The sequence below is a fragment of the Engystomops pustulosus genome, chromosome 2 (genome assembly GCF_040894005.1).
Source record: "Engystomops pustulosus chromosome 2, aEngPut4.maternal, whole genome shotgun sequence".
Taxonomy (NCBI): Eukaryota; Metazoa; Chordata; class Amphibia; order Anura; family Leptodactylidae; genus Engystomops; species Engystomops pustulosus.
Genome location: NC_092412.1, coordinates 104,543,813 through 104,571,036, shown reverse-complemented (window position 1 = coordinate 104,571,036; position 27,224 = coordinate 104,543,813). Strand labels below are relative to the sequence as shown.

Sequence of the window (27,224 nt, the reverse complement as noted above, 5' to 3'; positions counted from 1 at the left end):
TGCGCTTGGTGTCTACACACGGTTAACAGGACAAACTCCTGCTCCAGATCTCCAGAGAATGGGGATGCTGTTCTAAATGATGGTGGGCAGGACAAAGAATGTACCCAGTCACTATTCAGTTGTATGAGAATGACGTTACTAGTTACATCGTTATCAGAGATGGGTTATCTCTGATTACTCCCGTAGATGGTAAATAGAGCGGCAGGGCGCATGCTTGTCCTGCTGCACCCGTGAATGAGAACGTGATCGCTGTTTCTGGAGAGCCAGCAGTAGGACCCTCACTGATAAGCTAGTTATCGATAGAGTAGTGGTAACTTGAAAACTTGGGACAACCCCTTTAAACATCTGTCCTATGTAATCCTACCTTTTGCAATGCCTGTATAACGGTGGAAGCAATATTACTCTGGGGTCAGGCTGCAATAGGGATGAACTAGGGTCTTTTTCACTTTGTGACCGGAACTTGGACTCCACAGTCTGGAAACTATGTGGGTTTCATATATCCTGGTCTCTCCGTTATCACTTACAGCAATTGTAAGAATGTTCCATACTGTATATGGCCATTGCCACAATTTCACCAAACAGGACCACATCCACCAAATCTTCCTGCAGTCCCATGCATCTTAAGGGATGCTGCTCTCAATGCTATTTTAAAGCGACCCTTTACTGGCTGTTTTAAACTGCAGGAGAAGTAAGAAGGTGTTGACTGAACTGCATTGTCTTTGGAGGTCATCCTGCTGGACCCACCATTCTTCCTGGAGAGAAGCTACAATGATGGTCTGAATTTGCCCACCTACTTTCAACTGTATTGGTGGACTTAGGAGAGCCAATACAATTGAATGATGTTGAAGAACGGGTAGCAATAAGTTACTACTTGAAATGCCATATTGGCACTTCATGGTAAATATATGGATTTTGGTTGTAGTTTGGGCACTTGGTCTCTAAAAGGTTCACCATCACTGCTGTATAGTAACATTGGCTCCTTTTTTCTTGTGGTATTGACTATGTTTTGGGAGTAGTTCCGTATTTCGAAGGTGGAGGGCTTGATGCCCACTCCTATTATGTAGCAAGATGAAGATGTGGTTTTTGTATAGTAACATTGGTTGATTGTGATCCTCTGATAATCTTCCTGTCAGCAACAGGACAATGCGAACAGGTAACGTGTATGTATGAAAGTGTGTCCCATCTGTGCTGATGACTAAGAAAGTATTCATTTAGGCTCAATGTTTTGAAATAAAAGTTTTAATTGAGAGAACTCACCAATGCTTTGACTATGGAAGTGGTTTTCCAGATATTGGACCAACGTGTGGAGGTATTTTTGCTCTGTTCTCACCAGCACAATTATTCCGCGATGGGTAAGAACATCCAAGGTAAAATAAATACTGACCTGACTTCATATTTTGTATTCTTTAGTATATCCATGCGGTGAATGTTCTACATTTCCATAATGTCCTCCCTTGACGGCCCACTTGGAGGATGCCCCTTGACCTCTGTAGGGACAGGAAGAAGAGAGGTTAAAGGCCTCCCTCCAGTGTTCTTCCTGTCCCTACAGGGGTCAGGTCAAGAGAGGGTCTCTCTCCTCCAAGCGGGGGGAGGGAGGTCGCAAGTTCCTCACCTGGGGTCATGCCGGCCTATCGCAGGTCGTAATCCCCCTCCTGATCGGATCTGACACGCGACTACGCCAGGCTCCATTCCCAGGCGTCCTTTACGGTCCGTGGCGACTTCCGGCCGCGGAAGTCCTGCTGATTGTTACGGCGGCCACCTGCATGGGGGATGGGCTCCCCGATAAGGTACTTAAACCTCTTATAGCGGTTAGTCGCGTTGATCTGAGGTCTATAGGTGTGTATGCTGTATACTTTTTTGCCGTCCCAGACATCATTATGGCTGATGAGACAGCCTTGGGCCTACTTCACCCGCCTGGTCAAGTGGTGCTGTATGGCATGTTCTAATATTTTTTTAGTATCTTCCTTACCTCCACCACTTAGGAAAAAGATCAAGCGTCTAAGGCAGTGGTTCTCAACCATTCTAATGCTGTGACCCCGCAATACAGTTCCTCATGTTGCGGTGACCCCAAACCATGTACAAGAATATAACGACTATAATACTGCCCCCTATGTACAAGAATATAGCGACTATAATACTGCCCCTCTATGTATAGGAATATAACTACTATAGTACTGCCCCCTATGTATAGGAATATAACTACTATAGTACTGCTCCAATGTACAAGAATATAACTACTATAATACTGACCCTTATGTACAGGAATATAACTACTATAATATTGCCCTCTATGTACAAGAATATAACTACTATAATACTGCGCCCTTTGTACAAGAATATAACTACTATAATACTGCCCCCCAGTTCTAGTTCAGCGCTAGTACCACCCGGTTCTAGTGCCCCTCCCTTCCTGCCCAAGTTTTTTGTCCCTCTACCCCTGTTGCCCCCAGTTCTAACCCCCCCCTGCTGCCCCCAGTTTTGGTTCCTCCGTATGCTGCCCCAGTTCTAGTGCTTTCCATCGTGGTGCCCCCCTTCCTGCCCCGAGTTTTGATGTGTCCCCCCTGCTGCTTCACCCAGTTTCTACTCACTGTGAGCAGAGCAGAGCCTGTTCCGCGGGAGTCTGTACAGAGGAGGAGCCAGATGGTCATGTGATGATGACATTACCACAGGTCCTCAAGCAGTTTGTGCTTGAGACACACATGTTTTACTCCATTTTTGCCTCGATTCGTGGCAAAAACGTAACAGTCGTGACCCCTGTGCTTTGGTCATTCGACCCCCGCTGGGGTCGCGACCCACAGGTTGAGAACCCCTGATCTACGGATAAAGGTAAAGAGGACAGATCGGAAAGATTCAAGAAATCTAGCAAGTCTGAGAAGAGTAGGACCACTGCTAAGAAATGTAATATGTCTTCATTCCATGCCCGACTCGTACAAGAATTCCATGTGCAGGTCCTGTATTGAGAGTTTTATGCGGGAGGAAAATACGTCTTTTATGGATGAATTAAAGACCTTCATTAAAGAGAAGGTGGTTGCATCCGTTGCTTTGGCTACACAAAAAGATCCCCCTCCCAAAAAACCCAGACTGGTGGTTGTTTTTTCCTCTGATGAAGATGACTACGATTCTGAGGTCCTGTCCTGCTCTCTCGCCGACACAGAGGAACAGGATTCCCAGGATTTTAGTCAGAAGCTTGATTCCTGCCACCTCTTTCATGTGGACACGCTCGATAATCTCCTAAAAGCTATACATGAGACCTTTAAAATAGAAGACGAGGTTCCCTCTTTGTCTCGGGAGGACAAACTTTCGGTGGCCTAAGGGCCAAAAAACAGCGGGGCTTACCGGTTAACGATACTTTAATGGGGCTGATCACAGAACAGTGGAAAGATCCTAAGAAGAAGATTATAATTTCCAAAAACTTTAGTAGACGTCTCGTTTTCGACCAGGAAGTCTTAAAGGTTTGAGACTCTTTTTCTAAAGTGGATGTCCAAGTGACTAAAGTAGTCAAGAAGACGGACTGTCCCTTTTGAGGATTCGGCGCAGCTCAAGGATCCCATGGACAGAAAGTCTGATGCTGTTCTTAAAAATGCCTGGGAGACTTCCATGATCAGCCTGAAGTCTAACTTATCTGCCACTTCTGTAGCAAGGACCCTTTTCTTTTGGATAAATGAGCTTGAGTCACACATCAGAGAAGGTACTCCCAGATCGGCTCTCCTTGAAAGTATTCCCCTATTGAGATCCGTCACTGCTTTCCTGGCAGACTCCTCCGCCGAGGGTATTCGATTTGCAGCTAAAGAAGGCGCTTTAACCAACGCGACAAGAAGGGCCCTGTGGCTGAAACAGTGGGGTGGGGATATATACGCTCCAAATCCAAACTCTGAAGCGTTCCCGTCACAGGCGGTTTTGTCTTCGGCCCGAAGCTGGATGCTGGAGAAGGCCTCCGATAAAAAGAAAGGATTTCCAGAGAACAGGGCAGTTTCCAAGAAGGCTTCCTTTCGTCCCTTCAAGAACCCCAAGGTTTCCTTTAGCTGGAAAGGTAAACAGGGACGCTGGAGCTACCCCGATAGAGGAAGGGGCTTTCTTTTCTCCAACTCCTCTGATGATACCAGGGGGAAAAAGCAGTGACGCCAGTGGGTCCTGAACATTGTCGAATCTGGATACAGAATAGAAATCGGTGCTCCCCAACCCCTCAAGATTCATTCCTCTCTTATCCTCTGCCTCCCCTTCTACTCTTTCTCTCATCTGGCAGGAAGTCTCATCCCTCATACATTCGGGAGTGGTGATTCCGATTCCTCAGGATCAAGAAAGGTCGGTTTCAACTCATTCACACCAATTTCTGTATGTGCACCATAGAATTTTGGGATGCCTACTATCATGTCCCAATTCACTCATCTCAAAGATTCCTCAGATTCTCAGTTCTTTCTCCAGAGAGTTCTATCCTCTATTTTCAGTTTCGGGCTCTCCCCTTTGGTATTTGGTGGTATGGTGGAGGTTTGGTATATAATGGAGGTTGTGGCCTTCCTGAGGCTGCAGTATGTCTAAATATGGAATAATGGAGACAATCTTCTTATCGTGGGGAAAGACAGATCAGATCTAATTGCTGCACGAGAGATTACCATAAAGAAACTCTCAGATCTGGGGTGGCTAATCAACACTCAGAAGTCAGATTTATCACCTTCCACCCACAAGAAATTTCTAGGAGTATTGTTGAATTCTTATCATCAGATGTCTTTTCTCCCTTGGAGGGGTAAAAGCATAAAATCTAAGGGGCCTACAGTGGTGGCTAAAGACGGAAAACCTGGGGAAATGGGTTGCTTGGCACTGCCTCCCATGTGTCACCATCACGACCGATGCAAGCAGTGTGGGTTGGGGAGCAGTCTTCCCTTCTCACTTCACCCAAGGATCCTGGACCCCTTACCAGTCAAGGAAGCAGTTAAATTATCGTGAACTAAGGGCAGTCTGGGAAGCCCTAAGGACAAATACCCTTCTCCTAAAAAACGTCATGTCCTCATATTATCGGACAACCTCACGGCAGTTTCTTACCTGAGAAGGCAAGTCCTTTCCTCCCTTACTAGCACCATTTTTTCCTGGGCAGAAGAGAATATACTTTCCCTATCAGCGACTCTCCTGAAAGGAGTCCTAAACCGTGAAGCAGTCTACCTCAGCAGGAGGAAGGTGTCTCCCAACGAGTGGTGCATCAACCAGGAAGTCTTCCTTCAGTTGACCAGTCACTGCGACAATCCTCAGATAACTCACTGTGCCGTCTATATTTTTCGCTGGAAGCCAAGGAGTCGAGATAACATCTAGATGCCTTCAGTCATCCGTGAACAAACCTCTCTCCTACGCCTTTCCCCCTATTCCCTTGGTCGCAAGGGTACTCAAGAAGATCCTCATGGATCAGGCAAGGGTGATCTTTATCTGCCCGAACTGGACAAAGAAAAGCTGGTATCTACAGCCGGTGATATTACCTCTGTGGAAGGATCTTCTGCACCAAGGACCTATTCTCCATCCAGACCCGAGGAAGCTTCGGCTGTCGGCCTGGGTTTGAATTCTTGAGATTCAAGGATCTCTCCTGGGCCGTAGTATTAACTCTCAAGGCAAGTAGGTAAAAGGTTACTTTTGCCATTTACCACAAAAATTTGGAAGAGGTTTGAGATGGCTGAAATTGGCTATCACCACCTGCTATACGAAACACTTGGGCCATGTTGGCTTCCTGGGCCGAGAGAAGAGGCGCATCCCTAGAGCAGATATGCAAGGGGGCCACTTGGGCCTCACCATCTACTTTTGTCAAGCATTATCTCAAGACCTCTCCTTCGGGAGGTAGGCTGTGATCTGTAGATCTCCAAGTGGGGCATCATGGGAGGAAGTTATGGAAATGGTGAATTAGTACTCGCCGGTAATTCGGTTTCCATATAGTCCTCCATGACGTCCTATATGTTCCCTTCCTAGTTTTCTTTTGTTGTATAATGTAAACATACAAAATAAATGTGTGTTGTATCCTCCACTGGTGTAGTTATTTGGTAGACCATTGGCGGGAGGTTGTGGGTGGTAGGCCTTTAACCTCTCTTCTTCCTGTCCCTACAGAGGTCAAGGGGCATCCTCCAAGTGGGCCGTCATGGAGGACTAGATTTTTTTTTTTTTTTTTAAACCTGGCCGACATGAATCATGTAAGTCAACATATGAAGTAGGTGTGGGGTGTTTTTTTTTTTTTTTTATTATTATTATTCTTTTGGTGAAATTGTATAATTTATTTACATGAAAACCTAGAAATTGTATATAAAAAAATAAATGAAGGAAATGAAAGTGCTGAAGGCAAGTTGCTTTTTCTTTATACAGAATTCTGATGTCCCATTCATCTTTTCACATGTTTCCCCTAGTGTCATGACATAATCAGGGGAAAATGTACCTACCCTGTCCTGATGCTAACATTCATCTGTTGTCTTATGATACAACCTGCTAGGGTCATTCACTGACTTGTGTAGAGGTCACTGCTGAGGCCAATGACTGGTTGCAGTGGTGACCTTTCCTAAACAGCATGTGATATGATCGCTACTATATGGGCACTTCTGGAGCTGGCATCAGGTGGGGAGTGCTAGATATGAGAGAGCAGGTATGTTGGTATTAAGTATTTTTATACATTTGTGTTTTCAAAATTACAGTTTAAAAAAAAATTACTGTATATGGTTGTGTATAAGCCAAGTTTTTCAGCACAAAAAAGGGGTTAAAAAACATCCCCTTGTCTTATACATGAATCAATCAAAAAGAATGTAAAAAAAACCATACATACTCACCCTCTGGCACCCCGATGCTCGGCGCCGCTCCTCTTCTATGTTCTTTATGCTGTATTATCCGGCAGAGTCGGCTTGCTGGATACTACATGGGGGACTGGCTATATACTACAGGGGGCTGGTTGGATACTACATGGGGGCAGTGACCAATGCATTTCCCATCCTCGCTTATACTCGAGTCAATATTTTTTCCCAGTTTTGGTGGTAAAATAAGGGGTCTCGGCTTATACTCGGGTCGGCTTATAATCAAGTATATACGGTACAATGGTACTAAATGATAACAAAATACTAATACATGAAATTAGTTACTCTTTTTATTGAGGTTCATATGGCTTAGTGAGGAAATTAAAAAAAAAACAAAAAACGCAGCGCACAGTACAGGCAGTCCCCGGGTTACATACAAGATGGGGTCTGTAGGTTTGTTCTTAACTTGAATTTGTATGTAAGTCGGAACTATATATTTTATCATTGTAATCCCAGCCAGAACTTTTTTGGTCTCTGCAACAATTGGATTTTAAAAATGTTGGATTGTCATAAGAATCAGGATTAACAGTAAACCTTCATTGTAGACGCCTGTGATAACGGTTATAGCTGTTTATTGTACCTTGGACTAAAGTACAATAAATTACCAAAATCCAGTGGTCCGTTTGTAACTAGGGATCGTATGCAAGTCGAGTGTTCTTAAGTAGGGGACCGCTTGTACTTGTACTCGGCACCCAGTTGTCAACCAGCAGGCAGCATGTCATACATGACTAGAAAGTACTTATCATATAGTTGCTAATCCCTGATTCCAGACAGACCATTAATAAATGATTACATACTCAGACCTGAGTCATCTTATCGTTGGTTGACTCTTGTGTGGTGTACATATCTTATTGGAATTTCTTTCTTATAAAATTTAGTTTGAATGTATGAACAACTTTGTCAATTTGGTTAGTGCTTTAGAATTATTTAGAGGTCTCCCTCTGAGGAAATCTACCATTTCAAAATGGTCATTCTGACCCAAACATAGGGGTAGATTAGCTGATGCTGGAGGTGGTCTTGATATAGTACAGCAATCCTTAGTTTTGTCCAAAAATCAAATTTTACTAGTTTTAGAGAGTTTCATATATTTTTTACAGACCACCACTATCTGTTTCTTTGCAATAATAGCGGAAGGAACAAGTTCACAAACACCTAATCGATTGTATCTTCCAGCGACTTGCCAGAAGTTGTTTTAAGGAGATTTCCCCATTAATGATTCATTGCTGTTCCAGCTCCTTAAATATTTAACCAAGAGTGAGTGCACAGATTAGCAGCCGTTCATCCATAGACCTAGAGAGGCTATAGCATTCCCACTTGTAGTAAAAAGCTGTCCTAGGTTGTTCTGCTGCGGTAGACCACAAGCTTGTTATGTTGTAGAATGGAAAATTGTAAGCTGACAATTTCTTTTACAGTTTGCAGCATCTACAGGAAATAAACAGACTCAATTCTCAACTATAAGATATGAAAAGACACTTGATTCTTAGAGACTAATGCTAACCTGTGACATCCACACACCCTGTTGCTGAATCCATTCATAAACACATGTTTTATGTTCTAATGAACAAAAGTACATTCTATTGGTTTCATTACAGTAAATAAAACATGTATGTTACAAGTCTTCCCAGGTAAGTGTCTGCATTGCATCCCTCTGCACAGAGATGGCGATAATGTCTTTGCAAGCATCTATGACACTTTAGGTAGTTTTGCCCACTCAGAAAAGCCCCATGCATATAAATCCATACAGTACTTGTCTCCCCATCCTCTAACAGTTGCTGTTGTAAGAAGGGAACACACTGCTCTCCATGGCGTACAGGAGGGTGTAAAGAAGGTCTGCTACTATTATGATGGTAAGAGAGGAGCACGGTGCCTGTCACTGGCAGTGCACAACAGGCAGGGCCGGTTTTAGACAAAGTGGGGCCCTCGGCAAAACTAAAAGTGGCGGCCCAAACTAAAACTATTTTATGAATAGTTACATTCAGTAAGAGGCTCCCTTTAGCCCTGCACAATAATAACACTTTGTAGTTTACAAACAGTAGTATGGTAAATATCTGTAATATGGGACTGAAGGAGAATTTTATAGATGGTAGATTGATGATGGAAGATAAATATGAAAGATGATATAGATTTATAGATGTATAAATATAATATAGATAGAAAATCAATTGGAGCCGTTGCATCTTGGTCTGTCTAGAAGCAGGACTCCCGCCTAAAACTATGGTACCCAGCACTGTGTGTACCCTGTACATTATTAATCCCCCACACTGATAACTGACCATTCATGGCAAATCTGGAGGCTTGCTGTGAGGCATTAACAGAAACCTGTTGCATATAAAGGTACAGAAATATATACACTGAAGTATAAGTATCGGCCATTGTCCTGTTAGGTAGTAGTTTCTGATGAGGTGTAAAAAGGTTGTGCACCCCTTTTTAATGCAGGAATCAAGTTTACTACAGTTGACTATATAAGCACATAACACAAAGGCAGTAATACTTTTCTTGTATAAATGGATGTCCATTAACTCTCCTCATTGGCTAAAAGTGTTAGTGCGGCCTCTGCATATACCCCTTCAGTTTCTCCCTTCTGACTTCCAGAGGAACTGGAGCCTTGCCAGAATAAGCTTGTAGCATACATCTTCTATTTACTGTACTGTAGGATGTCCTTTTTTTATGGCATACCTTAGGCTGGGTTCACATCTTGATTTCTGCATACACTCAGTGTACATGTCGGAAAAGCTTCCGACCCCATACGTTGAGCACCTACATTGACATATACTGTATTGGTTGCATCTGCTGAAAAGGGCAGGATGGAAAGATGTAGGAAGCTATGTCCTCCCATCCTGCTCCCTTCTGCTGAGCGACATTATATACTCAGCGGAGGTAATAGTAGCCTATGGGGAGCGGATGCAGCGTGTTGCATTCCGGAGCAGCAGCTGCCAAGTGGATATGACGATCAATAGGTTGGGCGTTTTCATATATTTGAAAAGGAGACATGAAGGAGCGGTTTCCCAAGGGTGCCACTCCCGCGGGACAAGTGCTTAGTCACTGAGCACATGGCAATGAAAGGTACAATATAACATATCTTTTTTTACTGTAAAACCTTTTTTTTTTTTTTTTTTTTTTTCTTTTTTATACAAAAACTTTTTGGCAGTGTATGTACTATGCTCTGTGGTGACTGAGATAGTACTAGAAATGGGTCTCCTGGTGACAGGTTCCCTTTAACCTATAGATGGCATGAAAACATGAATTTGTTCCCATTCAGTATGGTAGATTCTGATCTTTCTCTGGATAAGTTGTATCCATATTCTGTCCTTTGGATTCCTTTTCAGATCCTCCAATAATTGCCCCCCTCTCTGGGTCTCTCTACCCCTCAGTGGTCACATCAGGCTGTGACTTCTCTCATATCATTCATAGTATCCAGCAATGTTTTCTACATCATTTCATGCACTCGCAGCTCTTCATTATGTCTGTGCACGGCTTGGCTGTGTAATAACATATGCCAAGTGAAAGGCACTCAGTCAGCATTCAGCAATAGGACAACATGACAGGATGAGATATTTGCACCTCCCATGTGTTTCTCCAGCGGCTGGTATATTGTGCATCTAACTAAGTGGAGAGAGATGGAGGGGGACTTTTCTGTAGTAAAGAATAAGAGACATGCTGCAGTACCCTGCTGGAATGTCCTTAGTCGGGTAACATTGCTGTTCTTCCATCCTGAGATTTTTAATCTCCTGTTACTGATGCAGTTATTGCCTTCCTTTAAAGGGGTTATCCGGGTTTAAAAAATGTCTTCTGGCCGGGCTGGGGAGGGCTATTTAAACACAATAAACATGTACTTACCTCCTCCGGTGCTGCCGATGTCCCGCTCCGCGGCCAGTCTAATGACACCGGCGCACAGGGAGCTTCTGGCCGGCCGGATGCTCCCATGCGCACCATCTCCCAGCGCTTACAACGCTGAGAGATAGGGACGGATGGGAGGAGCCGTCCACATCGCGGACCGGAAGCTCCCTGTGCGCGGCTTCCGTGCCTCTGTAAACAAACAGGGGCACTGATCGAAGGGACCGCGGCGCGGGACATCAGTGGCGCCGGAGGAGGTAAGTCCATGTTTATTATGTTTAACTAGCCCTCCCCAGCCCGGCCATAAAAAAATTTTTAAACCCGGATAACCCCTTTAAGGGATTGGTCTGGTTTTAGGCACTCTGAAGAGGCCCTGCCACAGAAATGATCAACTTTTCCACTCCCTTGCAAACGCAAAACCCTAAAGCTTTGAGTAGCTGGACTTACAGCTGTGGCTATACTTAGCTTTCAGCCAGAGCCACAGCTACTTTTCCTGCTTCTGCCTGCAGCAAGGGCAAATGTATTCCTGCTTACATCTCTTTATCCCTGTGTTTACGATCAATTACTGATGTCCTATTCTAACACTGTTTACCGTGATATTGCCAAAAAGTCTTTGAAGTTTGAAAAAAAGTTCTTTTAATATGACCATAGTTGTTCAGTATACCTGCCTAGTTATCTGTCAGTTTAACATAAACCGAGAAGATTCAGGCTTTCGTACCCAGTCTATGAACCATGGGCCTGCAAGGACGTGACTCTGAGCATCATAGTCATATATGATACAAGGTGTCCCTTCTTCTCCGCTAAACAGGAGCTACATTTTAATGTGGTGACTCTTCGGGTGTGGTCACATGTGGCATGCGTTGTAAAATGCGTGTGTTTCTGCAATGCTGTAAGTGTTAGCAGCTGTGAAAACACTAAGGGGCTCTGGAAACGCCCCCAGAGCCTCTGTCTCATTAGCATAATTTAAAAGTTGCCCATTGATAACAAATATAAAAAGATTACCACAGTCAAGGGGCCTAGATCTAGAAGTGTGCGTGGTTTATCTTGACGGATAGAGAGGTCATGAAAGGATGTTAATTTATTCTGCTGTTTCTCTTGACTTCATAAAAGGTGTGTGATAATGTTTGTACTGTTATATCTCTTTAAGCCAGAGTCACTGTACAGTAATCATTTGAATCTGAATTCTTTTAACTTTTCCTTAGAAACAAGGTTCTATATGCAGCTTGTCAGCTGTGTCTTTGCACTTTTTCCATCCTCGGGGCATTTTTTTTTTTTTTTCCCTCTTTGAACCGTTGCCCTGAACTGAACTGCATAATCCAGATGAAGCTGCACTAATGCCTTGTAAAGATGGAAGATTGTCTTTTTAGTTCATGCTTCTTTTAACCCATTCTGTCTCACGTTATTTTGCAAGTTGGTTTAATTGCTAACAAACATGCAATTATCGAGCATTATGTCACCAGGTTGTTAAACTTTAGTGCACACATAAATTGTGGGGGATTTTGTGTGACTTATTGGGGGGGATTTTTAATTTGTTGCAACCTCGCAGTCTGCATCTGAAATCAGATTATGGATGGCATAGCTCGATGTATTAATGTAGAGCACGGCTGTAAGTAATTATTGCACAGACAGAACTAATCAGTCGGGCGCTATAAAAATGGTGACACAATGAATTGACGCGCCAAAATCTTACATTGACTGGTCTGTTTTACGCCAAAATTTGAATGTAAAAATGCAGACAAACTCCATATAAATGTGGCGGATGAAGTGGAAAATATAGGCCACGTCTGCTTGCACCAAAAAAAAAAACATAAAACCGACGAGTCGGGATAGTTGGAAACAACTATTCTTTCAATTATGTGCCAAAAAAAACGTGAGTTCTCGACACTTTTATGGTGCAGATACGATAATACATCTCGCCTGTTGGCTGGTATCTGGGCTATAGTCGACTTGTGAATTTTAATTTTCTGTGGGGAACCATAAAACACATGCCACCACTACTACCATATTTTTAAAAACCCTGCTTCAATGTCAAAATGTCATCTCACCCCTTTAAGCTGGCACATTGCCCATAATACTACGTCACATGTCAGTAAGGGTTTAAAGAACAACTGTAAAGGCTTGTTGAGAGGGTCTGCAGAGCCTGTAGTGATGTCATGCTTCAGATTGGCCAATTACAAACATGTTTTCCTGTTCTGGCTTCATTGCCCTGATCTCATGTCACCACATGGAAATGCCCACCCACATCAGGAATAGCTAAATCTGAATCTAATGTTAAATTTACCAGATATATCTCAGTCTAGGAAGAAGCCAGCAGCATGATACAGGTACTGTTGGAATTGTTAAAGGCTCAAAGGCTCTCTCCAGCTGTTCTAACACTATTTTTTGTCCGTAACTTTACTGTTGCCTTTTAATAAGTCTGATATATATTATTTTTTAAAACTTAGGCCATAGCTATAGTGTAGTCCTGTGAACTAGATGAAGGCAATGTAAGCAGAAGGATAAAACATTTTTATAATGCTCATGGTCAACTTTAAGTTTAATACTTTTCCACATATCACACTTCTAGTTCTTGACAGCTTCTTAAAAAGGCTGCACTTGTTTCTGAGAAATGTGCAGTTCACTTGTGTGTGAATTAGATTACTGATGCATCTTCATGCCAATTCTAATTTTAATAAATGTGTTTTTCCTTTTGTTTGTAAGGATTGCTGGTTATTGATTTGGTCATTAATAAACATTTCCATCTTGTATTTACAGTGACTCCATGAAAAAATGACAGAGGAAGTCATTGTTATTGCCAAATGGGATTATACGGCACAGCAGGACCAAGAACTTGATATTAAGAAAAATGAGCGCTTGTGGTTGCTGGATGACTCCAAAACCTGGTGGCGAGTTAGAAATGCAGCCCATAGGACAGGATATGTACCCTCAAACTATGTGGAGAGGAAAAACAGCTTAAAGAAGGGATCACTGGTTAAGAATTTGAAGGACACCTTAGGTACGTGTATACAGCCACTAGACCTTTTATAGAAATATAATGGCAAAACTGAGGCATCTGACTACTGGAACACCTTCCAATATCTTGTAACCCATCTCTTTCCAAGTGATTTGTTATCTTGTTATCCATCTCTTTCTATGTGATTTGGTAACTCCACACAAATAACACAAAACACCCAGGGTTTATGTAACTATATAAAGATAAGAAATCTAGTCCATGTCCGTAACATTGGATAAATGCACAAGATGATGTGGTGTATAGTTCATTTCATTGATATTTGTTTTTGCCAAATCTTTTTAATCTCTTTAACCCCTTAGTGATGCGGCCTGAAAAGGCTCTAGTGACCAGGCATTTTTAGTGAATTTTCGTAAGCATTGGTTTAAGGGCCATAATTTTTATTTTTTTTTTTTGCGTTCAACCTTAAAAATTTTGCAGTGTGGTTTTTTTTTTGGGGGACACATAGAGCTAGTTTAAACGTAATATAAGTACAGGCGGTCCCCTACTTAAGAACACTCGACTTGTATACGATCCCTAGTTACAAACGGACCTCTGGATATTGGTAATTTATTGTACTTTATCCTTAGGCTACAATAAACAGCTGTTACAGTTATGAAATGTGTCTGTAATGAAGCTTTAGTGTTAATCCTGGTTCTTATGACAACCCAACATTTTTAAAATCCAATTGTCACAGAGACCAAAAAAGTTCTGGCTGGGATTACAATGATAAAATATACAGTTCCGACTTGCATACAAACTCAACTTAAGAACAAACCTACACACCCTATCTTGTATGTAACCTGGGGACTGCCTGTATACATTTTTTTTTAATTTGGGGGCAAAAGTGGCATAAAGGCTTTTTTTTGTAATTTATAGCACATATTTTTTTAATTAACTAAAAATGAACATTATTAATGAATTCCCTATTTTGTTTTGGTCGTTTTGATAAATATGCCAGGCAGGGAGATCTCTTCTTGTCAGGGCTGTTTAACCCCTTAACTGCTGTGATCAAGCACAATCATGGAAGCTAAAGAAAGAGACAGAGGGCACAGGTGGCCATGGCAGCTGGAGGTCTGTCATGTCATGTACGTTGGCCCCCAACAAAATTGATATTGTTGCGTCCGTAGTACCCTTGGCCTAGCAGATATCCCAATGACCATGCCAAATCTTAGAAACACTCAAATGAGACTGAAGTGCTTTGGGTGGTATTAGCTGAGCACCACAGTGCTCCGGCTCCACAGCAGTATAAACTCCCCTGCTACACTTCCAGCACCTTTTTTCTATCCTTCCGTCGGCTATGGCACAGTTCAAGTAGGTAAATTGTGGTGATAGATTGTACTTATCAGTGTCCAATGTTAGTCTGGTCCTTAAAGGGGTATTCTCGTCTGGGCATTAACATTCAGTTTGATTAATCTGCCATTAATAAACATTTCTTCAATTAGATGTTATTAAAAAAAATGTTCCTGTGTGAAGATAATTTTCCATAAATGTAGTCATGTGGTCCCTTAGAAACGAGATAGCTTCCTCGGATACGGCCACGTCTGATGGATTGAGTGCACAAATAAACAAAAAGGTTATTGTATACAAAATGTCCTGGAGTTACTACATGTCGCACAGCCGTCCTGTGGTAATGATTGCTGAATCCTGGTGGTCCGGCAGGACCCTATAGCGCAAGTCTGGCCACCGCTGCCAGAGTGTGACGTGGTCGTATCCGAGGAAGCTATCTCGTTTCTAAGGGACAACATCACTACATTTATGAGAAATTATCTTCACACAGGAACATTTTTTTAATAACATCCAATTGAAGAAATGTTTATATATGGCAGATTAATGAAACTGAATGTGAATGCCGAGACGAGAATACCCCTTTAACTATTTGTCATCTTCTTATCTGTTTCCTTTCTTTATTTGTTTGGCTCTCAAGCACATATGTAGATGGTTCCTTTTTAGATGATCTGTGAGATAAATTAGCTACAATTTATAGCATAGTCACACACGATCTATATTTATTCTCTGTTGCTTTGTGTTGTGGATGTTGACTACATGCCTTTAATTTATCTGTGTCCAGGGCTTGGGAAGACCAAGAGAAAGACAAGCAATCGAGATGCCTCCCCCACTCCAAGCACCGATGCTGAATACTCATCAAATGGTACTAATGCAGATCGGATCTATGACTTAAACATTCCAGCTTATGTAAAATTTGCATATGCCGCAGAGAGAGACGATGAACTCTCTCTTGTGAAGGGTTCACGGGTGATTGTTATGGAAAAGTGCAGTGACGGCTGGTGGCGGGGAACTCACAATGGACAGGTTGGGTGGTTTCCATCAAACTACGTCGTGGAGGAAGTTGATGAGGCAACAGCCGATTCCCCTAGTTTTCTCAGTTTGAGAAAAGGCGCATCTCTAAGCAATGGTCAGAACACTAAAATTCTCCATGTCGTTCAGACACTCTACCCTTTCAGTTCAGTAACAGAAGAAGAGCTGAATTTTGAGAAAGGTGAAATCATGGAAGTCATTGAAAAGCCGGAGAACGACCCCGAGTGGTGGAAATGTAAAAATTCCAGTGGACAGATTGGCCTTGTTCCCAAAAACTATGTGGTCATTTTAAACGATGGTCCTTCCATAAATAGTTCTCATGTTCACCAAATAAGCTACACTGGTCCTGCGTGCACAGGGCGATTTGCAGGGAAAGCCTGGTACTACGGAGGCGTCACACGACATCAAGCTGAATGTGCCCTGAATGAAAGAGGAATGGAGGGAGACTTCCTGATCCGAGACAGCGAGTCTTCAGTGAGTAGTTTTTTTCCTGGCCTTTATACTGCCTCCTTTTTTTCTGTGAAACATGTGACTTCCCACTACGTATGACCAATTACAAATAATGTACGATTCTTATTGTAAGCAAGATTGAGACTCGTGACCCTGGTAATATGTCTCAAGATAGCATCAAGTTTCACGTGAGTTGTTTCCCTTTAGTGGAAAAACTGTCAAATGTTCCATAAATGAAAAGAAAAGTACCAAGCGCAATTTATAGATAGCAGTGTTTTGCGCCTATGACGGGTGGATATTGTGGTGTTTGTGAAATGTTTGTCCTTTTCAAGTAACTAGGAGGGGTAAGTGCATGAAAGCTTTTCTCCAGTTATTAGAGTTTGTCCACAGAAAATCTGACAGATTAGAGGGAAATGTTCTTTGTTAGTTAATCTGTAATTTAACTACTATAGAACCCAATGCCAGATTACATACTGATGCTGTAGATTCCACGCCAGCTCTGGCATATTATCATATTGCCAACATTTTGCCCTCCTTTGTTCTTACATTTGGGACTTTTTTTTTCTTTTGGAAGATCAGTGGAAGATAAGAAGTACAGGCAGTACAGTACAGGATAGGTTCTGTAGGTTTGTTCTTAAATTGAATTTTAATGTAAGTCAGAACTGTATACTTCATAATTATAATCCCAGTCAAAAATTTATTTTGGTCTCTATTTTCAATTTTAAAAATGTTGGGTTGTCATAAGAAACAGGATTTACAATAAAGCTTTATTGTAGACACCTGCGATAACTGGTATAGCTGTGTATAGTAGCCTAAGGATAAAGTACAGTAATTTACCAACATCCAGAGGTCCATATGTAAGTCATATGACTTACTGTCTGTCTCTCAATGTTCAATATAGCAAAATATCATAGTACTTAGACCTGCCTATAAGGACAGTGCAAGTAAATTTTAATATGCTGGACTCACTTAGTGCAATGGACTCACAACAGGTGAGTTGCATATAAATTTACAAACTGATTTTTTTGTAACATTGCAGCCATGGGAGAAAACTATTAAGGGATAAGGGAAATGCTTTTTAATCCTAGTTGTTTAAGTAGATAGAATCTTGCACCCTACCCCTACTAGAACTAGAATCCTCCACGTAGAGTGGAGCAAATTCCTTAAAGGATGGATTTTTGGTTGCACAAACAGAAAATATGGTTTCTGTTTGTACAACCAGAATACCATCCTATAATGAATTTGTTCCACTCTATGTGGAGGATATCTCCATTTCATCTCCACCCTTTATTGGAAAAATCATATGCCGTATTTTTCGGCCTGTAAGGCGCACCAAAAATCCTTTAATTGTCTCAGAAATCAAAGGTGCGCCTTATAGGCCGTTGCGCCTTATATATGAACTTATACAGAAATGTACTACAGACAAGATGTACTGTACATTTACCAGTGTTTAACCCCATAGCGCAATAAGACGTACCCTTACTCACGGGCTGAGCCCTCTTCATACTCACCGGGCATTTGCTTCATAATGAAGCAAATGCCCGTCGCTAACACCCGCGATCGGTGCTTGCACCGATCGCGGGTGTTAACCCTTTGATCGCCGCTGGCAAAGCTGCCGGCGGTATTAAAGAGCCGGCGGCGCGTGGGCGCCGCCATCTTGGCTCCGATCGTCACTCCCCGTGACGTCACCGGGGAGTGGCGATCCGTTGCCATGACAGCCTGGGATCACAGAAAGATCCGAGGCTGCCATGATCGAGGCTATCTATTACAATGTGCGATCTGCACATTGTAATAGATGGTATGCAAAATCCCCATATACTGCCATACTGTAGTTTGGCAGTGTATGGTAGGATCAATCAGACAACCTAGGGTTAAAGTACCCTAGGGAGTCTGAAAAATAGTAAAAAAAAATAATAAAAAAAAGTAAAAAAAAAAAATTATATTAAAAAAACATAAAAATTCAAATCACCCCCCTTTCCCTAGAACTGATATAAATATAAATAAACCGTAAAAATCATAAACACATTAGGTATCGCCGCGTCCGAAAATGCCCGATCAAAATATAATAACCGTTTTTCACTGCGTTAAACCCCGTAGCGGAAAATAGCGCCCAAAGTCGCAAATGGCATTTTTTTGCCATTTTGAAAAATAGAAAAAATTCTATAAAAAGTGATCAAAAGGTCGCACAGTCCTAAAAATAGAAGCATTGAAAACGTCATCAGAAGTCGCAAAAAATGACACCACTCACAGCTCCATACACCAAAGTATGAAAAAGTTATTAGCGCAAGAACACGGCAAAATGAAGAATTTTTTTTCTGTACAGGAGGTTTTAATTTTTGTAAATGTATGAAAACATTATAAAACCTATCCAAATTTGGTATCCTCGTGATCGTATTGACCCAATGAATGAAATAGACCTGTCATTTGTGGCACACAGTGAAAGCTGTAAAAACCAAGCCCACAAGAAATGGCGCAAATGTGTTTTTTCATCATTTTCACTGCATTTAGAATTTTTTTCCCGCTTCCCAGTACACGGCATGGAATATTTAATACCATCACTACGAAGTGCAATTTGTTACGCAGAAAATAAGCCATCACATAGCTCTGTACACGGAAAAATAAAAAAGTTGTAGATTTTTGAAGGTGGGGAGTGAAAAATAAAAACGCAAAAACGAAAAAGGGCCTGGTCCTTAAGGGGTTAATAGCTCCATCCCCAGAAATGTCCTGCACCTTCCCACACAGTATACAGGGTCCCTAGCTCCTGAAGTGCCCTGGCACCACAACTAACATTGTGCCCATCCTGCCCTCCCCTAGCACGGAGAGACCTGAGCTGCCATAGTGCCGACCACAAGGCAATCATCATCATCAGTAAACAATCCCCCATACCTGACAGCCCTGTAACAGGGGAATGAGAAGGAGCCACAGGGAACCCCACAGGAATAACAACCTGCCTGAGGAGGGAAGGAGAAGGGGCAGAGGGAGACCGCTTAACCCCTGCTGCATCACTCTGAATTAACCCCCAGCAGCCCATACCTCTGAGATCGGAGCTCTCTGACACGCTGAAGACAAGTTTCCCGGGAAGTGTAGCTGGCTTGAATTGTGCACAGGTCTGCCACCTGCTGGTCATTTTTAGGTACTGCATTTGATCCTGCGCCTTATACTCCAGTGCGCGTTATATATGAACCTAGATGTCTTAGCAGGCATTTATTAGAGGTGCGCCTTATAGTCCGGTGCGCCTTATAGGCCGAAAAATACGGCATACCATTTGCAGAGCCAGAATACATCAGTTGGTCAAGTGTTCTCCATAGTCTGCAATATATCATTTATAGGGGTTTATTTTATTTTTTTAAATGCCACTAAATTTGGTTATTTTATTCCTGTCTTGAGTAGTCATTAGTTGGTTTTGCTGATAGTGTCCCTAGAATATTCCCCCCCCCCCCCCCCCCCCCCCGAGATTCATTCCAACACCTGTAAAGTGCACCTGTATAGGGAGGCAGATTTTATAATAGAGACTACATTCTCTAGAGGAAGTCCTGCTGTCAGTGACAGCTCCTGCAACCAAATGTTTAACCCCTTAATGATAGGTGACATATTATGGGACAGTGAAGCCAGTGCTCACACCCGGAATAAATTTATTGCAGACTTGACTGTGCCCAAACCTTTACTGCTCAGCCGTTCTAATGCATCAATGTTAAATATATCATCTTTTGTTAATGGAGCTACAAAAATCACTAATTATGGATTTTTTATGTAATTATTCTCATTTTATTTTTTCTATCGTTATTTTATCGTTTTATTTTTTTATACAAATGTTGTCACCAAGCTCAGAAGGTTGGCCGTCACTGCTATAGAGGGCAGTAGGAAATCCCTTACCATCTATAAAGGCAGCTGAGCTCTGCTTTAGACCAGGCCCTTTGCCATAGTTTTAGGAAGTATGTAATTATGTTTTCCAAGGTGTTAAATGGAAAAAATGCCTCCTTTTTCTTCCTTAAAAGTCATCAAGTATGACCTACAAGAAGTCTAATAACATGATGTGGGATTAAGCCAAGACTCCAAACTGTAGACAGCGCTGTTTGGACCTCGTCGGGTCTCCTTAGTACAGTGGTACAGTACTGGTTTAGCTGTGTGAGAGGCTATTGACTAGTTTTAGACAATCTTAGGAGCTCTGCACCTGTCAGATGTGTAATAGTATATAATTAGTGGTTACTGCTTGATACATTTGGTATGTAAAGGATTAATATCTGCAGTGGATTTGCGACTGAAAAGTCTCACAGAAGTTGCAGGCAGCTTGTTTATTATTATCTCCTACGCCTCAAGGGGACTGGAGTGATTTTGCACACTAATTTTGCAACTTTTTAAAAGTCATGAATCTGATTTGCTCAGCTGGATTTATGACTTTTAAAAAGTTGCAAAATTTGGTAATATTTGGTGTTCAGAGGAAGAACTGAAAAGCTGAGTGGATTCGTAAAAGTCGCAGGAAAGGTGCAAATATTGCACAAAACGACCAATGAAACAATTCTGCACCTTATACGCGGCAGGTCACGCTTCTATCCTGGAACTCCCGTTTCCAAAGCTCCCAGAGTATTGAATGAAGTGACAGGACACATGCTCAACCTGGCACTTCATTTCGTTACTGAGAATGGCGGCCCCCATACCTGTCATTAGCAGTCAGAACACCAAAAACAGAATATATCATATGCTAACTAATCCTAAAGGTAACCAGAACAGATCTTCGCCCGACATTCTTCAGTAGTAGTACCTGAACCCAACGGTTGAGGGAAGGTTTCTTATTGTGATTGTTGGATTGCATTTGGCCATTAGGTGGGCCACTGCAAGAATTCTATGTTTTGGGGTTTTTTGTCTTTAACCCCATAGCGCAATAAGACGTACCCTTACGTCTTACTGCGCATGGGGGAGTATGAAGAGGGCTCACGGGCTGAGCCCTCTTCATACTCACCGGGCATTTGCTTCATAATGAAGCAAACGCCCGTCGCTAACACCCGCAAGCACCGATCGCGGGTGTTAACCATTTGATCGCCGCCGGCAAAGCTGCCGGCAGCATTAAAGAGCCGGAGGCGCGTGGGCGCCGCCATCTTGGCTCCGATCGTCACTCCCCGTGACGTCACCGGGGAGCGGCGATCCGTTGCCATGACAGCCTGGGATCACACAAAGATCCGAGGCTGTCATGATCGAGGCTATCTATTACAATGTGCGATCTGCACATTGTAATAGATGGTATGCAAAATCCCCGTATACTGCCATACTGTAGTTTGGCAGTGTATGGTAGGATCAATCAGACAACCTAGGGTTAAAGTACACTAGGGAGTCTGAAAAATAGTAAAAAAAATAAATAAAAAAAAGTAAAAAAAAAAAAATTATATTAAAAAAACATAAAAATTCAAATCACCCCCCTTTCCCTAGAACTGATATAAATATAAATAAACCGTAAAAATCATAAACACATTGGGTATCGCCACGTCCGAAAATGCCCGATCTATCAAAATATAATAACCGTTTTTCACTGCGTTTAAACCCGTAGCGGAAAATAGCGCCCGAAGTCGCAAATGGCATTTTTTTGCCATTTTGAAAAATAGAAAAAATTCTATAAAAAGTGATCAAAAGGTCGCACAGTCCTAAAAATAGAAGCATTGAAAACGTCATCAGAAGTCGCAAAAAATGACACCACTCACAGCTCCATACACCAAAGTATGAAAAAGTTATTAGCGCAAGAACACGGCAAAATGAAGAATTTTTTTTCTGTACAGGAGGTTTTAATTTTTGTAAATGTATGAAAACATTATAAAACCTATCCAAATTTGGTATCCTCGTGATCGTATTGACCCAATGAATGAAATAGACCTGTCATTTGTGGCACACAGTGAAAGCTGTAAAAACCAAGCCCACAAGAAATGGCGCAAATGTGTTTTTTCATCATTTTCACTGCATTTAGAATTTTTTTCCCGCTTCCCAGTACACGGCATGGAATATTTAATACCATCACTACGAAGTGCAATTTGTTACGCAGAAAATAAGCCATCACATAGCTCTGTACACGGAAAAATAAAAAAGTTGTAGATTTTTGAAGGTGGGGAGTGAAAAATAAAAACGCAAAAACGAAAAAGGGCCTGGTCCTTAAGGGGTTAAGATGTGGCTCACATATGGATGTGTTAGGCTTTATCGCTGGATTATAAGAAATTGGAAATCCTCAACCAAATTCCCACCAACCAAACCTTGCAAAATGCAGCATAGCTGCTGAGTGACCACTAATAGATTATATTACATATCAGGGGAAGTTGTGTGTTTTACAACACATCAGGGCATGTCCAGCCAAGAGGAAAGGACACATCTGCATTGTGCATATATGTTGGAGGTGTAGATCAGGATATACTTTCTGAAACCATGATAATGTATGTATATATGGATAGGAAATATCAAATTTCTCTCTTCTTTGTGTTCCAGCCCAGCGATTTTTCCATATCACTAAAGGCGTCAGGAAAAAACAAACACTTCAAAGTGCAGCTGGTGGACAGTGTCTATTGTATTGGACAGAGGAGGTTTAAGAACATGGACGAACTGGTGGAACATTACAAAAAAGCCCCCATCTTCACTAGTGAACTTGGAGAGAAGTTGTATCTGGTGAAAGCACTACAGTGACATCCGCCTGGTCCACGGCCGCACTCCCTCTGGCCTCTCCGTCTTCAAGCCTTAGTTCCGAATAATGACTTCCATGGAACAGAGCCATCATTACACAGGACAGTCTTACCAATACGGGCTCCTCTGACACCACAAACACTCTGACATAGTACTTTTATCTTTTTTTATTTTGTGTGTCTGTTCTGTCTTTTCTGTTTGTAAGTCATCTTGCCCTCAGGTTAAAGGCCTCACTTAAGTGACCATTGTAAGCACTCACTGTCATGCCTTGGTTGAAAGTCTCCTATTCTACACATGTTTACAGTTCATAGCTAGGTATGGCTAGCAAGAGGAATAGGGGGCAACTTGAAGCAGTGTTAAGATACTCTAATTTCTTTTTTTTATCATATAAAAACATAAATCTTTATTGATAGAAGTAAGGCACAACGACATGCACTGAAGCTGCAACAAATAGTAATAATAATAATGTAGACATGCTGTATTGGTTGTGGCTGTGAAACTCGTAGCCTTGTCGCTTCCAGGTAGTTTATTCAAGCAGCGTCTAGGCTGTAGAAACACAATGTACACTGTACAGCGCTCTGCCACAACAAGCCAATACCTTCTCACCAAGTATTGTGGCAGTATAGCTCCGAGTACCCTGGGAACATGATTGTAGTGATAGTCTATTTGGTATGTCATTTCTGCAGAATGATAGAAAGTTCACAAGCAAGTTATTTAAGTCAAAGTTCTACATGAAAAGTAACCAAATGTGCCATCCATTTTTTTTCTATGCCCCATCCCCTGCCTGTTATAAATATACAATAAGTATTTAATTCTGAAAGTTAAATGTATGTGTAGCTGTCTATGCTAATACAGACAAATAAAATTTTGTTTTTTGAAATACTGGCTGTTGTGGCAATATTCTATAGGGGGGTTCCATTGTATTGTATTTTTACACTTTGTTGTTGTTTATGAAAGGTAAGTTTCCCAACGTATTTATAAACACTTGGGGCTGTAACTAGGAAAGGGTGAACCCCATAACGAAATTATGAATGCACCCCTTCCCTTTAGACATGAAAAAATACAATCCTACACATTTAAATATTTAAATACCTTACTATATGCATTTATTCTCTCACATGCACACATATTTACACTAATATATGTATATGCACATCCATACATTTATACACACATACAGTATATACATATCATATACAAATCAAAACATTTACATATAGTATATCAACATATTATCTACTTGTTGTCTGGATGTCTTCTCATGCTGCTGCCATTTTATTTCAGATGGTTATGCCAGAGCTGCTCTCCACTTGTGGGAAGTTAGATTGCTGGACCTGCCCTTCCCTCCCCCGATTTCTTCTCTGAGCAGAGTTTACGGTGGAGCATGTACTGCATAATATGTGATGCTGCACATCCTCCATTCTTTAGCATGTGTGGCCGGGCCTTCTGACACTACAGTCCCATTAGTTGGTTCTATGGCTGTTTCGGTGGTTGTTACAAACCTTTTGAACACTTTTGTATAGTCTTCTATGGACCTGGAATTTGGCAAAAGCGCCTGTTTGGAACATATCTGGGTTGTGACGGGGTATTCTCACAAAGATAAGATTCTTAAGTATATTCATGATATCAAAATAACACATCTAATTTACTGTTATTAAGAAAAATACAGCATTTCACAGATATAATTCCAACCTGACTTGATTAGTCATGGTGCTTACAATTTTGTTTGCCTCTGGATCTGACCGTAAATCTTCTGGATATGGTTGGATTCTTCTCATGTATAGCTTCTCTTGTCTGCAAACTGCAGTGCTCTCTGCCTCCTGCCCCTCCCCCTGTATTACAAGACCCGCTCAGACACAGGCACTTCCTGCCAGCAAGCAGCAGTGTGCAGAGATTTACTCTACAAGCTACAGACGGATATCTTTTTCTGGGAGGGAGGTATATAGCAGAGCTGACTGTTTTATTTATTAGGTGAATTAGCAGAGTTGAGAGCAACATTGTGTTTTATATCCATCTTGTGTATCTGATCATCTCTGATCTGTCTCCTATCTTTCTATGTGTCAGATACTAGTAGAATCTTGAGAAGCTAAATGTAAGTGTATATAAAACTGTACCCTGATTAAGCACATTGTCAGCACACAGCATCTCATAGCACAGTGGAATCATGAAGTGACTGCTTCAAGAGTCCCCACCCACACTAAGGAAGTTTACATTGACCATCACTGAGTTATAGGAGCTAAAACAGCAATAAAACGTATTAAAATTCTAAAGTAAGGGGCTAAAGTGATCTTTATTGTGTAACATCACAAGGGGAATAAAATTTGAGAACTTTCTTTCATGGGCAAAACCTTTTAATGAAAAAAAATGGTCAGATATTCTTATTCAGATTGATCTTGTGCAGAAAATGTGTAGCTTCCATGGTAGTTGTTGAGCAGTGATTTCACATGTCTGGGATATAGTTGCACACATTGGGGCTGTTTCTGCTAGACTTTGGACATTATTCCATCTTGTAACCCACATGTTTATAGGACATCCTTGTTTACAGCATCTGAAAGTAGCATGAGGATTTCCCACCATGAACCTCCAAAAGATCCCAGTAGCATCAACCCAGTATTAAAATAGGTATTCAGACAGGAAAAATAGTGATGCCAAGTGTTTTGTGAATGGATAGATTCTTTGTACTTCTAAAGTTTGCACTATTTTCTATACACACATCTACAAAATCTTCTAGTGTACTTCTATGTGTAAGATTCAAAGCCCACATTGTAACACTATCATGTTAGATGTCGCCCGTACTATAGAAATCTCACAAAGTTATGCCAAAAAACGTGCTTGTGTCCCTGCTCAAGGAGGATGTGTGTCCCATAGTCTAACCAGACCTGGTGGTCTCACTGCAGTATATAAGACTCTGTAGGGGTATATTCTTGTATTAAGAAACCAGACAGGAGCCATGAGACCTCTCAACGTGCTGGTGCTGGTCACAATTTGCCTGCTCTCCCTGGCTTCATTTAGTAAGTCAATCTTATTCTAAACTTTTTGCAAAGATGACTTTTATTGTAGGGCTCTAGTACGTTCCTTGTGCAATAGATTTTTGTTCAGAGTATTAAAATAGTCATACAACAGTCCAAAAAGTTTATGTATTATCTGTATATACAGTAGACTTTTAGGGCTATTTTATACAGGAATTTTCATCAATCTAATCTGTTGTTGACGGCTCTCCCACCCCATCTGCGCATCACCACGGTCTACCTATAAATCCAGTACAGCTGGTCCCTGGGTTCCTTGGGTTTGTGCTTAAGTTGAATTTGTATGCAAGTCGGAACTGTATATTTTATAATTGTAACTCCAGACAAAAAAATTTTTTTTTTTTGTCCCAGTGACAACTGGATTTCCTACATTTTTAGCTGTAATGGGACCAAGGATTATCAATAAAGCTTCATTACAGACACCTTACAGCTGATCATTGCAGTCTGGGACTAAAGTAATAGCATCCAGAGAGCTTCACCAGAGGTCACAGTGGGCAGAGGGGTCCGTCTTTAACTAGGGGCTGGGTTTCCTTAAGTAGGGGACTGCCTGTATACACTCTGCTAATCTTTCAATAGTTCTATTGATCACTATACACGTATAATAAGACTTGAGCATGTGGGTTGCTTCTACACTCAAACTCTCTGGGACTTGCTGGAGATATCAGAACAATATACTGCGCTTTTCTTTGAAGTGAATTGTGCACCACTGTACATATGTACATACATACAAAAATGTCTCCATTGGAGTAAGTATTATAAAAACATGGTCACTCAAAACCATGAGATGGCCTTAAACTATTGTTTGTCTTCATTGAAGAAATATTGGCTCATTTTTAGGTTATTCCCAGTGTTCATAGCTTTTACAACTAGATTTCTGTTTGTTTGAAGGTGGAGCTCCATTTCAGAAATGAATCCAGATCCCACAGCAGCTCAATACAAATTGATGGGAAAAGCTTTTGATTTTTGCAATAGCAAAGGTCTTCTATTATGTGTTATGCTAATTATTATAGATTTTGCTGGATAATCCTCAGAATCATTATCTGCGGTGTCTGAAAATATTCAGTGAATAGCTCTCCTGGTAATAAAATGAGAGAAATCTTCTAGCATTTTACCAAATAATTTAAAGGGATAATTCCATTTTGGCAAATA

At 41.5% G+C, this 27,224-nt stretch overlaps 1 protein-coding gene across 2 annotated transcripts in view; it reads left to right on the top strand.

Annotated features, from left to right (window-relative positions):
* NCK2 (NCK adaptor protein 2) overlaps positions 1 to 27,224 on the top strand; it is a 43,651-nt gene that overhangs the window by 8,212 nt on the left and 8,215 nt on the right. The window contains exons 2-4 of one of the 2 annotated variants that reach the window (XM_072135840.1): positions 13,395 to 13,635; positions 15,701 to 16,422; positions 22,858 to 23,931. In XM_072135840.1, the coding sequence (XP_071991941.1) occupies positions 13,410 to 13,635; positions 15,701 to 16,422; positions 22,858 to 23,052 (1,143 nt within the window). In that variant the 5' untranslated portion in view covers positions 13,395 to 13,409 and the 3' untranslated portion in view covers positions 23,053 to 23,931. Of the gene's footprint in view, positions 1 to 13,394; positions 13,636 to 15,700; positions 16,423 to 22,857; positions 23,932 to 27,224 lie in introns of those variants that run through there. The other variant, XM_072135841.1, reaches the window with a different exon arrangement.